The sequence below is a fragment of the Diaporthe batatas genome, assembly GCF_019321695.1.
Source record: "Diaporthe batatas strain CRI 302-4 chromosome Unknown Contig00006, whole genome shotgun sequence".
Taxonomy (NCBI): domain Eukaryota; kingdom Fungi; phylum Ascomycota; class Sordariomycetes; order Diaporthales; family Diaporthaceae; genus Diaporthe; species Diaporthe batatas.
Window position 1 is genome coordinate 2,840,803 of NW_025408553.1, and position 16,088 is coordinate 2,856,890.

At 54.7% G+C, this 16,088-nt stretch overlaps 3 protein-coding genes across 3 annotated transcripts; 1 reads left to right on the forward strand and 2 right to left on the reverse strand.

The window, feature by feature from the left end:
- Positions 1 to 129: 129 nt before the first annotated feature.
- KVR01_006315 (uncharacterized protein) lies at positions 130 to 2,234 on the reverse strand (the record flags this gene model as incomplete). Its single annotated transcript, XM_044785521.1, has 6 exons — positions 1,835 to 2,234; positions 1,519 to 1,780; positions 829 to 1,416; positions 646 to 741; positions 247 to 580; positions 130 to 180 (listed from the first exon to the last, which is right to left on the reverse strand). The coding sequence occupies exons 2-6, from the start codon at positions 1,716 to 1,718 to the stop codon at positions 130 to 132; spliced, it is 1,269 nt and encodes a 422-aa protein (XP_044645118.1). The 5' UTR covers positions 1,719 to 1,780; positions 1,835 to 2,234.
- A 973-nt stretch (positions 2,235 to 3,207) lies between these two features.
- Positions 3,208 to 5,111, reverse strand: KVR01_006082 (uncharacterized protein; the record flags this gene model as incomplete). The annotated part of the gene is made up of 3 exons (XM_044789449.1): positions 3,208 to 3,774; positions 3,919 to 4,282; positions 4,924 to 5,111. The coding sequence occupies 3 exons, from the start codon at positions 5,109 to 5,111 to the stop codon at positions 3,208 to 3,210; spliced, it is 1,119 nt and encodes a 372-aa protein (XP_044644885.1).
- A 7,787-nt stretch (positions 5,112 to 12,898) lies between these two features.
- KVR01_005735 (uncharacterized protein) lies at positions 12,899 to 15,160 on the forward strand. Its single transcript, XM_044787699.1, has 4 exons — positions 12,899 to 13,466; positions 13,593 to 13,925; positions 14,003 to 14,505; positions 14,581 to 15,160. The coding sequence occupies exons 1-4, from the start codon at positions 13,271 to 13,273 to the stop codon at positions 14,986 to 14,988; spliced, it is 1,440 nt and encodes a 479-aa protein (XP_044644538.1). The 5' UTR covers positions 12,899 to 13,270; the 3' UTR covers positions 14,989 to 15,160.
- The last annotated feature ends 928 nt before the right edge of the window (positions 15,161 to 16,088 follow it).

The window sequence follows — 16,088 nt, forward strand, 5'->3', positions numbered from 1 at the left end:
AAAAGACATTTACCTTACACATTCTATACTCTGTGAGGCCGACGACCGAAGTAAGCTGCGAGTGCAAACAAGACACCCCCGATGAAGCTACACAGGCCTGAAAATAATTCGATACCCATATAATTAGTCCTATGCTGTGAATTCAGAACAGCTCCTGTTATCGGCAAGCCAGTGAGGCAGCTACACGACTCGTTAGAGGTGATCTGTACAATGATTAATGGCACAAATACCAAGCACTTGACTTACCTCAGGGAGATAATGACCTGAAACGTGCCAAAGCGCTGACCCAGTGTATGCAAACTCCCAGCTTTTGCCGCACAGGGCATTAGCAAGGAGACCAAGGAACCACTGACGAGACCGTATGCTGCGGAAAAGCCTATAAACACAGCATGGGACGGGGTTTGGTTGGTATATGGTAGCCATAGTCCCATAATCAGTATCCCACTTAGTATGGTGGAGGCACTGATTACATGAAAGATCCCAACCCTGTCGGAAAAGATAGCAGGCAGTATTCGTCCAGGGGCTGTTCCGGCACTGCCGAGACCCTATGGTAAGTTTATGTTGAAGTTGAGAAGGTGATCTTATTCAGTCTGTTTTGAGCACAACGACTCGGTGACTGGGGTAGGGGAACTCGCGGTGACGTACTTGATAATCGAAATCAACTCGATGGAAGGGCTTTGTGCTAAGCCTGCGCCTAGTGCCATACTTGGGATGAAGTTTAAAGGGCCCCAGAATCCCCACCTACAAAGATGCATTAGACGAGTAGTCAGCCAAAGCACTTGTGATGTCCAATCGTCCGCGCGCAGTTGGGGTCATTGTTCCACTCACATGGCCAAAAACGCCCCCGCCGTGTAGACAGCAAACTGCCGTTCCTTGAAGAGAGCCACATCAAACCACTTCGAATTCGGATCCCATTTCGCACGAGGCAGGCGCGCCCGGACCAGAAACAGAGCCACCGCCAGACAAGCCCCGATCAAGAGGGCCGCGTAGCGCAGGGCGCCCCGGAAGCCGACGCGCCGCTTCATCCGGTCCAGGAAGAGCGGGAACACGACCCCGCCGAGGCTGCTCCCCGAGGCGGCCAGCCCGCCGGCGAGCCCCCGGCGGCCGACGAACCACTGCGCCATGCAGACCATCCCGCTCGTGAAGACGCCGCCCGCCCCGATGCCGTACACGACGCCCTGGGAGAGGAAGATCTGGTAGTAGCGGGTGGAGAGGCTCGTCATGCACAGGCCCAGGACGCAGAGGATCGAACCCGGGACGAGGATGGGGGTGGGGCCGTAGGTGTCGATTACCCGGCCGAAGAGGGCGCCGGGGGCCCATAGGAGAGCTATCTGGATGGAGAAGATCCATGCTATGGCGTCTGGGGTGTAGTCTTGTAGTATTGTCTCTTGGTAGTGGGTTTGGAAGACGCCGATGCTGGCGGGGGCGCGGTGGAATGTCAGCATGGTTGCGAAAGCCCGACGAAACACTGTGCAACTGCGCAGTGGAATGCATGCTCTTGCTACAGGAAAGACTCACGCAGCCAGAAAGCCGAAAGTGCAGAACAGGCATAGCCAGGCCCCTGCTACGGAGAGCCAGCCCCGGAGACCCTCCTCAGGAGGTAGCTCTGGCTCAGAAGGGCTGGTCGATTCTTCTTGAGCCGTGTATTCGAGTGTTTGTAGTACCGGATCCTCGCTCGCATCTGAGGCTGGGGCTCTTTCCATGGCAGCTTCACCCATGTGGAATATCAGTGCTCGGAGGACTCTGGAAGAGGTATGCGAGACGGATGAAGGGGGGGCGACTTCAACTTGATCAGCGACGGGCCGTAATGGTGGGCTTCCCGCTCGCCGCTTACCTCGTGGCGTTCAGGCGTTCAGGGTCGATCAAAGACTTCTGCTGCTGTGGGATAGACGACACCACGCTGATTCGTTGAGTGTCCGCGGTGTATTCGACGCATGTACCTCTCGTTACTTGAACACGCTATCTCTAAGTGACTACTATGTCAATGCCCCTATATATTAGAGGATACCAACCACAAGACAGCCGCTGCGAATTCCGTGGTAGCACCAATCCGAGTGATCTTGCTTGGTCATCTCGTGGAATCCTGTTTACCCAAGAAATACACCTTCCTCTGTCGCTCGGTCTCGGCTCTCGGCATTTGATTCCTGGGACAGCACAAGTAGCTACCACTTGATGATTACAGGTTGTTGCTCCTGCCTGTTCAATTGCTGTTGTATTCCTTTGCGAACAACGTAGTAGACAGCTGCCGGCTTAAGTTATCCCGACAACAAGTGAAGTTTAGGAAGCTAAACGTTATTTTTGACGACAACATGTTTAGTTTGAAAGCTAAAATGTTATCTTTTGGCCGATGACTACCCTAGGGTACCCATATCATGCCGGCAACATGTTAAGTTTGGAAAGCTAAATGTTATTCACCCCCCCCCTTGCTTAGCGGGCTTTTGTTGTGAATTACAAGGTCTCCGTTTGAACGAATGGGTCATGGTGAGCTGACAAATCGACTAATTCGGGAATTAAATAGGTATGTGCCGGAACCAATCGATTAGGTTTCCAATACAAGAAAGTAGCCGAAACTAGTGGGGTCATTTTTTATTACCTTGGTACCTAGGTATCTTTCAACAGCACTCACGTGTAAAAGCACAAAAAGATGACACCTGGTTACGCCCGAGGGGATAATCATGTGCAATGCTACCTAGGGACCTACCCTAGGGTAACGCAAGGGGGAGACCGTAGATGAGAGAGGATTCCCAAATTCATCTCTATTTGGCGAGACCGGCGCGGAAGCAGGTTGACGCATGACTATGCAAGTGCCATCCCGATGCCTCTATACTGTTGTTGGCACCGTATTTTTGTTATTTTTTTTTTTTGAAAAAGAAATCAATAAAATAAAAAATAAAACACTGTCTTGAGCTTTTGCCACTGTATGAAGGCACCCCATACGTTTTACATGTATGGGGATTAGAAACGAAACCACAAACCACCCAATGCCTCTCAGGCTGTCCTGAAGATGTCTTCAAGAAGCACAAAGCAGCAAAGCTCTATTGATAATTACTTTACACACCTCGGACGTATACGGAATAGAAGCGAAACCACACACAAGCAACATATCCTATCCGGGTTCGTCTATGTAGGAAATACCAATCTACAACGGGTTCGTCTGTGTAGGAAATATCAATCTACAACGTGTCTACGTAGAAAATACATACCAATCTAGAACTCTGAAAACAAAAATCCCGTCTTCTTCCAGCTCTGCACAAACAATCTGATCATGTCTTCGCTCACAGGCCCCGTCCTGGCGAGGGTTGAGGAATGCTCCCTCGCATGAGCCGTTCCCATCAGTAGACCGCCACAGCTCATTCGTAGAAAATGGTCCTCCAGAAAATCCACCATCAGATGCGCCGGGTTCGCGCCCTCCGGCGTGTTGTCCCCACGCCGCGGCCACTCTCGGACACGACACAGCCACTCCTGAAACGGGATAATACCACCTCCCCCATAGGCAGGAGATATCCCCATTTCGTCCGCGAGCACGGCTAGAGTGGTAGCCCAGGGTTGCCGGACAGGATTTTCAATGTGATAGATCGGGTAGAAGTCCACACGATTGTCGTTGCCGTCGGGCTGCGTCACAATCTCCACCGTCGCCCTGGCGATATCATCAGCCGGCGTCCAGCCCATGGTCCCAGGCAGGTCGGGCAGCGCGCCGATGGTCTGCGACGACTTCAGGAGGAACGAGACGTGCTCCATGGAGTTCCAGTGGCCGTTCAGCCTGCTCCCCGCGATCTGGCCGAGACGTATGGCCGTCGCCCTGAAGCTCGCCGGGTACCGGTGCAGCGTGGCATCCAGCATGCGCTCGCAGATGTATTTCGCCTCGCCGTAGCCCGTCGGCAGGACGCTTTCTATGGGCATCCGATCCTCGGGGACGACGGGGCTGCGGGTGTGCAGGGGGTGGTAGCCGATCGTGGCGATGGACGAGACGAAGGCGAAGGATACCACCCGTCGCTGGTGACGATGACGCGCTGAGATGTGGGCTGCCAAGTTGAGCATGTTGGCATGTATGCGCAGCTGGGGCATGAAGCGCTGGACTGGCCATTTGGAGTGCATCAGCCAGGCGTTGTGGATAATGTGAGTGGTATTGTCCAGAAGGAGGCGATAGTCGTCGTCGGAGAGGCCGAGGTTGCTCTGGGCGAGGTCGGTTTCGAGCACGGATATCTTGGCCAATACGTCTTCCGGGAGATGAAATCCTTTCTTTTCGAGGGCATCCATCTGTCTAGGCCATGCGCCTTGTTTCCTGCTTGGTCGGTTCAAGCAAATGACTCTGCTGACGTCGGGTCGGAGGGCAGCTTCTGCTACGAGGTGGGCGCCCAGGCCACCGGTGCCGCCTGTGATTAAAATGCATTTATCATGGTCTCCTGTTTGATATACGTGACTTGGTTGGGAGAAGTTTGCGTCTGCGTCCTGAGCCATAGCCTGGTCGAATCCTCTTGTCAAGTCTGAGACGTATCCGATAACCATTTCTTCGCGCGCCTTGCAGTCCGGGGTAGCTCGAGCATTGAGATATGTCGCCTTCACGATCTCCAACTGGCGGCGAAGGCTGGCTGGTGTAGGTAAACGCTGGGAACTAGTCACGAAGGAGAGAGATAGTTTCAGAATAGTATCCATATTGATGAACGGGAGAAATCAAAGAGGAAGTGGTGTTTCATATAGTAATAACAATCTTGTTCGACTCACCGGCTGTTCGAACTGGCCGCCGCCAAAATGACCTTTTGAATCTCACTTTCTCCCGTCTCCCCATCCGTCCAATCCACATAGCCATACCCAACCGCAGACAAGTCCTCATCCCAGCGAGCCTCATGCACCAGTGCATGCTCGCGCCCATCATCAAACTGCCACCACCCCTCAAACAGCCCAAAGATAAGGTCAACCCAGTACGGCGTGCGCGTCATCTCCATCATCATGAGGAACCCATCCTCGCGCAACGCCTTGCGCACGTTGTCCGTGCTCACGCGCAGCGACTTGGTGGCGTGGATGGCGTTGCTCGCGATGACAAAGTGGTACTGCTCCTCTGGCTTATCGGCGGCAGACGGCGTCTTCTCGATATTGTGGGCTTGGAACTGCATCCACGGGTACTCCTTCCCCCACTTCCTGCGCGCCGCTGCCACAAACGAAGGCGACAGGTCTGTAAACGTGTACACGACAGGCAGGCCCAGCCGCGCCAGCAGAGGCACCAGGCGCTTGGTCGTCCCGCCCGTGCCGGCGCCCATCTCCATGATGCGGAGGGGATTCTCGGCGCTGAAGCCCCCGTGCCCATGGGACTGCTGGATGATGGCGGCCAGCTGCGTGAAGAACTCCTCCATCTGCTCGATTAGCACCTTGTTCAGCGGCCACTCGGCGTACCACCGGCTGACGAGCTCCTGGCCCTTCTTGCTCCCGAAGATAACCTTCACGCCGTCCGTCTCCCCCGTGAGCACCCGCGCGAGGTGCTCACCCGCGTAGGCGATAAGCTCAACCGTCCCGACCTGGTCGGGATTGCTCCGGAGCATCTGCTCGCACAGGGCGTTGCTGCTATTCTTGTCCGGCACGGGCACGGCCGTCCTCGTGATCACGGCCTGCGGGCCCCGGCCGTCGATCTTGATGATCTGCGTCGCGGTCTCCAGCTGCTTGTACATGTATGTCACGAAGCGCTCGTGCTCGGGGGCATGGCCTATGCGCGTGAGCTGCTCGCCCGGTCTCGCGGAGCGGAACCCGGCCCCCAGCGCCTCGAGGGCCTCGACGGTCAACAACACCGCCAGCTCGTCCTGCCGGGGCAGCACGGTGGATGAGTAGCTCGCCTGGCCGGCTTCTGAGATGCGCGTGTCTGTCTGCTTTTTCATCTGTGCAAATGCTTTCTGTACGGTGTCGAAGGGGAGACGGGGCCGTCCGTCATCCTTGTCCAGATCAGACACGACCTCTGGGAACGGCGTGCTCAGGCTCGAGGTGTTGGTCAGAGCCACTGCGCCGTCCGAGCTGTAAGAGGTGACGCTGGGTGTATCGCTGTCTGAGCTCTGGTTCAACTCGTCCGTTTGGCCAGGTCCTTGAAAAGCGCTTGGCTGCGAGTCTGCTGTTGATGTGTTGGCTCCGGACATACTTAAACCCATGGCTCCGGCAACGCATTTCAGCAGTCCTTGCATGTCCACAACGGACACGATCTCGGATTCTGGAAGCTCCACTTTCAAGGTCGACTCGATCTCGTTCCTCATCTCCATTCCAGCCAGTGAGTCGATACCGAGGTCGGCGAGGTCGCTGTCGTCTTTGATCTCGGCTATTTCCAAGCCGGATAAGTCTGCAATCACAGCTTTGACTTTTGCAATGAGGTCTTCAAGCTCTCCACCTTGGTTCTTCGGCTTTGAAGACTGGATCTCTGAAGCTTCTTGGGGATGGGTTACTCCGTTGGGCTGCTGAGCGTTGCTTGTTGACCGTTGTGCGGTTGTCCGCGGTAACTCGTTCGCAGCACTGTGCATGTTGACATTCGTCGACGCGGACGCAGGTGCGACCTGGGTATCTGATGTCGAAGTAGGAGAAGACTTGGCCTTCCCAGCCGCTACCCACGAAGGCTCCGTCAAGCGGATCAGCAGCTTTTCCATGGAAGCCCTTGGGATCTTCACATATGCAATACCAAGAATCACCTCCACCAGCGTCCCGCCCGCCGCATCAAAGACAAAGACGTCAGTCAACAACAGCTGCTCCGAAGCTTGATGATTCACAGCGAAGACGTCGAAAGCTGCAGGCCTCTTTTCAGCCATGTCGCTGCTCGGAACATGCCTGCGGATCCACTGGTCGATCCCATTCGCGAGATAGACGTGGCTCCCGCCGCGCTCCGTCGACATACAGTTTGCGTAAAGACCACCGAGCTGGCAAAAGGTATCAGCCAGATGCGGGTCGAAGTACGTCCCGGAAAATTTCGTCCCCGTGGTCTCCGTCGTGTTCCCATGCTTGAGGTGGACGACGTGCCCTGCCATCTCGTCGCCCCGGCACACCATCTTCTGCATGCCGCGGAACTCGGCGCCGTAGTCCACGATCTCAGAAAAGATCCGGTAGATGCTCCGATTGCCCAGGATCTCGTCTACTGGCTTGGACGACGCGGTATTTTCCAAGAGGTCCAGCGCCCGGGCGTGGCTGAAGAGTCGCTCGTATCGCACCAGCTCACGCTTCAGGTCCACATCCTCGGGCTTCCTGAACGCCATGTAGCCCTTGGTATGCAGCATTCGCGTCGTATGCGAATCGCCCGTGGTGCTAAAGACTTCGAAATACCACTTGCTGGAGGCTGGTAGGCCGTCGCTGGCCTTGGTCACCTCGAGCCACGTGCTGCGTGCCGAGTTGTAGCAGACGGGCGACTGGTACTCGACGTCCTGGATCTGCGGCTGACAGTTCGAAGCGTCATACTCGTGATTAATGCCTGAAACAGCCTCAATCACAAGTCCTATTTGCAAAGTAGCGGACAAGATGGGTGCAGTCTGCAGGGTAAGATGGCCTTGCAGGAGTTGCTTGTACTTGTCCAGGGATGTGTTCACATGGAATCGGGCTTGTTTCTGCTCCACACCGTCTTGGAACCCTACGAAGGTTAGGATTTGATCTGGCCGCTTATCCGAGTCCTTCGAGGTTCCGTCCCTGGCATCCTCGCCGACTGGTGCAGGCAAAGCTTTGGGTGGCACCTTCAAATCCAACCAGTGCCGTGACTCTGGGTCAAATTGGTAGGGAGGCAGGAACAAAGGTTTGATATCTGTCTGGTATCTTGGCTGGGTGCCATGGTGTGCCCAGTGCTGGACCCGCACACCTGCTTTCCAGAGAGCCATGGTAGTATCAGTCAGCTTGTTCCAGCCGTCGTCGCAATTGGCCATGTTGAGGCCGTGGAACAGGAGAGAGGGGGCATTGGTGCCCAGATTCACGTTAGCCATAGCTCGAGCCGCCATGGTAGTGACCGTGGAATTGGTTCCCGCTTCGAGAAACACGCAGTCAGACAGTGCTTCAGAAGACAAGGAGCCGTCTGCACAGCGCCGCGCCAGTCGCTCCAAAGCGTGGTGGAAATACACGGGGTCGCGCATGTGGTCTGCAACAAAACGACCTGTCAGTTCGCTTGCGCTGGTGCTTCGCTCCGTGGTCAACTCGATGGGAATCGTGGGTTTGCGGAAGGTCACTCCAGAACTGGCAGCACATTGCGCCAGTTCGTCGTATAAAGGGTCGACGAGAACGGAGTGAAAAGCATTGGTGACGTGGAGTCTCTTGGCTTTCAAATTTCCGTACATGTTTTTACCCTTTTCCAGTTGCTCTGAAACGGCATCCATGGCAGCTACCGGGCCTGCAAGCGTGAAGCTCCTCGGGCCATTGTAACAAGCGATGGTAGCAGGCTTGTCTGCGTGGTTCTTGTTCGCGTCGTGGAGGAGCCGCTGTACGCTGTCGAGATCCGCTTCCACTGCCATCATGGCACCCTTGTCAGGGCCCCAGGTATCACGGACCAGTGTCGCGCGGCGCACGATGACCTTGAGTGTATCCTCGACTGAAAGTATGCCGGAAATACACAGCGCCGTGAGTGTGCCGAAACTGTGGCCAACCACCGCGGTAGGCTTCACACCTGAGTCCATCCAGCTCCGTGCGCAGGCATATTGTATGGAAAATAGCATTGTCTGGAGATGGACGGTGTCGACGTTTGATGGTGGCATGCGATCGAATATACCTGGGAAAATGCTAGGGAATCCCAAATTTTGTATGACCGCGTCGACTTGGTCGAGGTGGTGGCGCAGAAGTGCTATACTTTCATAGACTTGCCTGTCAAGGCCTATGTGGCTAGAAATCTGCCCACCAAAACATAAGATCACTTTTGCCGGGCCCTTGGAGGAAGTCGAAGTTGCTTTGGAGACAGACGTATCGCTGTCCGCCTCATAGCTAGACAGATTCTGTTCGAGCTCGCCTATAGACCTGGCAGTGAAGACCAGGCTAGCATCAAATGTACGATTGCTCTGATATGCGACATTGAACGAGAGACTAGGCAGCGACAGAGCTCTCGAGGAGCGTCTGATGAAACTTCGTAAAGCTCCTACGTAGCGGCTCAAGCTCTTCTTATCGGAGGCGGTAAGCCAAAAAGGGTATTTCACACCGTCTGGCGATCGGATAGCTGTGACGAGCTCGGGTTCTGGCGAAGGTGGCTGTACAATGACGGCAGAAGCATTCGATCCCGAGGCACCATAATTATTGATGAGGGCAGCGCGAAAGCCGCCTTGGGGCACCACCCACGGCTGAGGTCGGGTAGGGATGAACATGTGGTCAGCGGGCGTGGCGTGAAGAGCCGGGTTGATCGTTTCGAAGTTGGCCTGCGGCGGCAGCGTCCCCTTATTCACCATCAACAGTATCTTGATCAGACTGATGATCCCCGACGCGCACTCCATGTGGCCAACCAGCCCCTTGACGGAGCTCACCATGAGCGGCTTGTCTGGCCCGCGGTGCGCACTGCCCCCGAGGGCCTTCCGGATCCCGTCGTACTCGGCGGGGTCTCCCACCGCCGTCCCGGTGCCGTGAGCCTCGACGACGGAGATATGCGACGGCTTGACGCGGGCTTTTGCCATGACCTTGGTGAACAAGCTCTCCAGAGAAGGCCCGTTGGGGACGAAAATTGGCGTGCAGTTCTGGTTCTGCTGCACGCCCGTCGCAGCAATGACGCCGAAGATTTGGTCACCATCTGCCACGGCCTTGCTCATTTTCTTCAAATAAACAGCGCCGACGCCCTCTCCGCGACAGTACCCGTCGGCTCTAGCATCGAAGGGCTTACACGGGCCCGTGGGGCTCAAGAACGACCCCCCAGCCAGGTTCTGAAACCACGTGGCAGAAGTCATGATGTGCGTGCCACCCGCCAGCGCAGCCTCGCACTCGCCAGACAAGATGGCCTGGGACGCCTGGTGGACAGCGACCAGCGACGAGCTACAAGCCGTGTTGATCGTGACCGCAGGCCCCGTCCAGCCGAAGAAATGGGAGATCTTGCCCGAGATAAACCCTTGCAGGTTTCCCGTCGCCGTGAAGGCGTTGGCCGGGTGCGAGGCGACGTTGCTGTCGTAGTCTCCCAGACACAAACCCACAAAGCAGCCAATCTCCTTCTGCTCTCCACGTGGCTCGCGATGGGAGGATGAGGCCGGGCTGGGGCTGTTGAAGTAGCCGCTCTGCTCGACGGCCTGGTAGGCGACCTGGAGGATGTGGCGCTGCTGCGGGTCCATGGAGGCGCTCTCGCGCGCCGACTTCTTGAAGAATCGGTGGTCAAACTGGTCGTGGCCGTCGACGAGGTTGGCAAACCACCGCCTCCGGCCTTCGGCTTTCGCCGTCCCGTGCTCACCCCCGGAGGCACTTCGAAATAGAGTGTCTTCAAAGTTGAAACGATCCTCGGGCCCGCCGGTCGACGGGTTCCCGTTGAGGTCTCGGTGCTGCGACTGCCCTGAGAGGAGCAAGTCCCAGAAATCTTCGAGATTGTCGGCTCCCGGAACCTTGCAGGCCATGCCCACCACGGCGATGTCATTGTCTGACCATGGGCGGCTAAGTTCGGATCGACCAGACAGATCTGTAAGTGGCTTGATTGCTTTGGAGTTGCCAGTGCCTGTCGTGACATCAACCGTGGAGGCAAGGGAGGGCGGCACAGAACTCCTGGGGCCAAAGTCGACGATTTGAACTCGTCCGCCAGTCGACCCCAAGCTGGCTTGGGTCGTCGCAGCAGAGAACGTTTCGAACCACTCAGCCGGTTCGAGCAAGATGGATCGGAGCGCGTGGGCGTGCAACGGGCTCTGGGTGAGAAGACTTCCGGACTTGTCGTTGGCTCGGGTAGCGAGCGGGATGGAGGAAGCATCTGGGAGTCGAAACTTGGCGCCGGCGGCCGACTCGCAAAAGTCTAGGAGGTGGTCCACGAGGGCTCCCCGCGACTTGTTATTGCCCAGTGAGTGGAAACGACCGTAGAGACCAATTTCTGAGGCGGTGAGGCCTGCAATTTGGAGTTGGCGGGTCAGCTTGGAGGCGGTGTCGGCATTCGTAGTGATTGTAGCACGATCCCTATCGTAGTGCACCGAAATGTGTGCCTATGATTTCCACATGTTAGAATAAAAAGGATGCATGCCCTGTTGATGGCAGGTCTGAAGCTCACCTCGTCAAAGCTCTTCACGACGTTGAGCATAGCAGTATATTTATCTTCAGAATTCCACGCTGCGCTCACAGAACGGTATCTTCCTTTGTTTGCTGCGGCGTCTTCGCTGTCTACAACCAAGCCGACGAGCATGCCGAGGCGGGCGGCGGCGGCGCCATATTTGCGAAACTCTGCATCATTGTTCGTACTCGCCACGGCAAAGGCACCTAACAGACCCGTGCAAAGTCCAAGCGTCTCCTTCACTCCATCCAGACCTGTATCAGACTGTCGCTTGAAATTGGCATAGTGTGCCAGTTGTGTGATTACCGCAAGGGGGATGAGTACGGCATTGGGCAAGGGCAAGATGATATTTGCAAAAGACCCAGCCGAACAGAAATCTGAAACCACATCTGAAAGCGACCGGCGAATTGTTGATACTGTTGCTTGGTTAAGGAATGGCAACTGTGACAGGACCGTCTCACAGTCTTGTGGCAGCGTCCTAATCAAGTCGATCATCCACGTGTTGTCCTCGTGCTCTAGCACTACAGCACGTAGGTGGTTCAACGTCGAGGCATCGGTTGAGAGTGCGAGTGCCCCGAAAAGCAGCAGGGTATTGTCGCATGTCTTCTTGGTTTGGTCTTGAACTGCCATGTTGAAGAGAGTTCTGGGGGGAATGAAAGAGGCGGAAGATTATCACACTCTGAATCCTAGGCCCTCGTCCTAATTTCCCTTCACAGAGCCGAGCATCAGAACAAAGAACCTCACATGGACGACCGCGCGAGGACTATTTGAGTCTTCCTCTGTCATCACCTCGCTCATAACATATTGATATGACTTCCTCCCAGCTAACAACTATCCACCCTCCTGATAGTCAGCTTATTTCCGTATTCGGGAGGTCAAGTAACCTTCACCCACTCTCTAATCGATTTGTGGGGCCGTTGTGGGGCTCCTAAGTTTATCCCGGATTCTTTTTCTGTTCCTTCCGAGCATATGCTTTTCTGACTCATCCTCTTGCCATCGGATTACTAGTTGTTCTAGGGACACTTACTTCTTGGCTGGCCTTAGCGTCCTTCGGGCACTATTTTCTGAGACCGGAGATTTGCGCACCCTTTTTCCGAGGCTGCACACCTATAGACCCACCAAAGTTAAGTGCCTCCTGTTAACTCTATAAAAATCATAAAACGAAAAGAAAGCCTCGGGGTCGGTAGGGCAAAGAGAGTGAGCCCCGAAGTATAGCGCAGGGACGTAAGTAGGGCCGGTAGGCATGACACGAGCGTAGATAACGAACCTACCTCCTTCGTGTTGCTCTAGATTACGAAGAAGTCGGTACCTGTCTAGGCTCTAATTGGATGGAGAGTTTTGCTTACTCAGAAATGGGTTCGGGAATTTCTTACTCTAAGCGTGTGAGTGCCGTAGGTCAAGGATTACTGGGCTGGGGTGCTTCCATCCCATAACTTATTGATGGAGGCGCGATCGCCGCACCTTTTGCCAGGAAAGGAAAATGCCCAGTGCTAGTCAACTACTTTCCAAAAAAAATTGGCTTCGAAGGGGTACCGATGCGGAATTTGGAAAGTGTACTAGGACGGCGTGAAAATATACTCCGATAGCAATGTTGCTCCGAGAAAGGATTCTCGGAGACCAGAGACTGATTGTTTGCCCATTGATTCATAGCTACGTACCTTGTAGTAATAGAAGACAGAAGATCAACGTCTCTAGTCCAGCACCCAAATTAGTGCTAGGAAGAGTGATAGCTGAATATGCACTATTCGTCTTCATTTTCTTACAGATAGAGGCGTTTCAATTACCAGTGGCCATCTCTGCTATCACACAATGACATGATATTACGTGGAAAGCACCCACGTATATGAGTGTCGCAGACAACCTGCGATGGTTTCTATTCCCCGGATGGGCTAGGCTAGGATTCACTGTCACACCAATATCTGTGGAACATTCAAGCACGAGAACTGGTCTAAATGTCCGATGTCTCGGCCGTCCTCCAAGCTTGAACGAGTCTTGATCAACCACCTGGGCAGACCGGATGTTCTCAGTCTCCTAAATCTTCACCCACATTCTCTTTTTTACGATATTCTCTTTGTTGCGCCTTGATTATCCAGCAACCAGCTTGGAAGGATCCCTTATTGCGCCGCCATCATGCCCACCGAGCAAGTGATTAACGACAGCCCGGAAGGGAACCTGGAGATCGGTATCGTGGGAGGTGGTATAGTTGGCTTAATACTCGCGCTGGGCTTGACCCGACGGAAAACAGCCGTTCGTGTGTACGAGCAAGCGGCTGGATTCCGTGAAATTGGTGCAGGCATTGCCTTCTCCGCGTGCGCGCGTCACTGCAGTGCGTGATACAAAGCGCCATCTTGGCACAGATTCTGTCCCCTCCCCTACCTTTCGCCTTTTCCAGCGGAAACTCTTACCATGACCTGCCATGTCCCTCCTCTAACATTTTCGTATCTTGATGTAGTGGATCTTGTAAACCCCGCAATCTTACAGGCTCTCGGACGCTGCGGTGCAGTTCCAGTTTCTGACGCGGACGACGAGGATGATTACCTGCGGTGGATCGACGGCTTCAACCACCACCGCTCCGAGGATCCTGCCTACCAGCGACCGCTGGCCCAGATTGGGGGCGCTGGCTTCCGAGGGTTTCGACGTGACCAATTCCTTGAAGAGCTGGTTAAGGAGGTGCCCCCCGGCGTGATCGAGCTTGGCAAGCGTCTAAAGAAGATCGATGAGAATCCAGATAATGGGAGAGTTGTGCTCACATTTTGTGATGGGACAAGTGATGAACTTGATGCCGGTCCGTCTCTGCCCTAACTACATACATTTGTTACTTACCCAGCTGAGTATTTGTGATCTAACTTGAACGACTTCCAGTCATTGGCTGCGATGGGATAAAATCGACCACCCGAAAGCACATGCTCGGCCCGAAAAACCCGGCCTCATACGCACAGTACACCCATAAAGTAGCATACCGCGGTCTTGTCCCGATGGACCGCGCAACGGCCGTGCTGGGCGCCTGGAAAGCCAACAACTTCCACCACCACGTTGGGCCCGGAGCACACCTCACACACTACCCCGTCGCAAACAACACAGCCCTCAACGTCGTAGTCTTCCTCTCGGACGACGAGCCCTGGCCCTCCTCGGACGACAACAGCATGGTCTCCGAGGGCACGCGGGACGAGGTCCAGGCCGCGCTGAAGGACTGGCACCCGACAGTCCTGGGCCTTGTAGGGCTACTTCCCGAGAAGCTGATCAAGTGGGCGTTGTTTGATCTTGGCGACTTCCCTGTGCCGCGATATAATGATGGTACCGTTTGTCTTGCGGGCGATGCGGCGCATGCGTCAAGTCCTCACCATGGCGCGAGTGCCTGTCTGGGGGTGAGTAGAATCTTACCCACCACTTCGGCCTGTTTCTTGATTTGGATAGGGTGGCTGACGGTGTTTGCTTGCAAGGTCGAGGATGCACTCTGTTTAACTACACTCCTGAATCGAGTCGTCGAGACGGCCAACGCAAAAGGTTCCGCTGGCGAGCGCTCTGAGCTACGCGCCGCCCTGGAGACCGCCTTCGAAACTTTTGACAATCTCCGTCGAAAGCGTACGCAGTGGCTCGTAAATAGCAGCCGCCGTGTCTGTGATCTGTACCATCAAGCTGAGTGGGCAGATCCGAAAAGGTGGGCTAAGGCGGACACGTGTTTTGAGGAACTTAGGGATCGCTCGTATAAGATCTGGAACTTTGATGCCGACAATATGGTCCGACAGAGTGTGGCAGAGTATGACCTCCGGCTTGGTAAGGCGAATGGCTCCAACGGTCTCAACGGTATTTCGGGGGTGGTCGATGAGAAGGGTGGCTACGTCTTGTAGTTTTGATTGATCATTTTTTGAGATCTACACATGAAAACTCTCGGCCGTGCTTTAATGCGTGTCTATACGATCTGGTCTGAAGGCATGTCACGAATCAGGATAGGCTTGCTTGGGCCATATGTTGCTGCTCGTGTATGTAACGTTATTCATGCAGGCCCAGGGCAAATTAATCATGCGCTGTTCATACTCCGTTGGTCGACTCTCATTCAGAGGGCATTTGCATTACTGAATCCGTTTGACCGATGCTCATAAAAAATCAGAGAACTACACGAACTTAAAGCGACTTGACTCGGGATGATTATCATTTCTGTGAAGGGGGGTGGTACCCTTACCTTGGGCAGCGATTGGATGGAACCAGGCTGCCTGCTTATGACTGTTGATCTGTCAAGTTCCAACCTTGGAGCAATGTGCATACGAATCAACCATGGCCAGAGCATCAACGATATTTTTTGAGGCTGACGCTTAACACTCGGGACATGCAAAAAACTGTATGCAGATTGTTCGGCGAGTGAGAGAAACATTTATTGATTGTTTTGTTCCCCCTCCTACCAACTCAATCTCCGCAGACATTTAACCCCATCAGGCTAAAACTTAAGGTCCCGGCCTAGATGGCCTTCCTGAAGGCGCAAAGAAATGGTGAACAAGTCACCTTTTCGAGATCCCAAACCCCGCTAGTCGCATACGGATTATCGCCAAGCCATTGGTACATTTCCTCCTCGCTTTTGGCCTTCCAGACCATGATGCTCCCTGTCACTGTAGGAGGCGTTCCAGAGCCATCGGGGAGGGCCTCGACAGTGGGCCCAGCCAGAACCATGTTGCCGGCGTCGATATGCGTCTTGTTGTAAGCCAGGTGGGCACCCATGTGGTCCTTGCGCGCCTGAGCGGCCTGCGCGCCGGGCTTATCCGGGACTTGGATCAGCCAGTTTGGTTCGGGCGTGGTAGCCATCTCTAAGGAAATGCAGTGACTGATGCCTGATTTACCCCCTGAATAAATGGTTTGAGTATGGGATTATTGGAAAGAGTTTCCTTGTGGATGGATTGCAGCAGCACCGTGGTGAAGAGACTTGGTAAGTCCAGAAGACTATTAAATGCTGCTGACA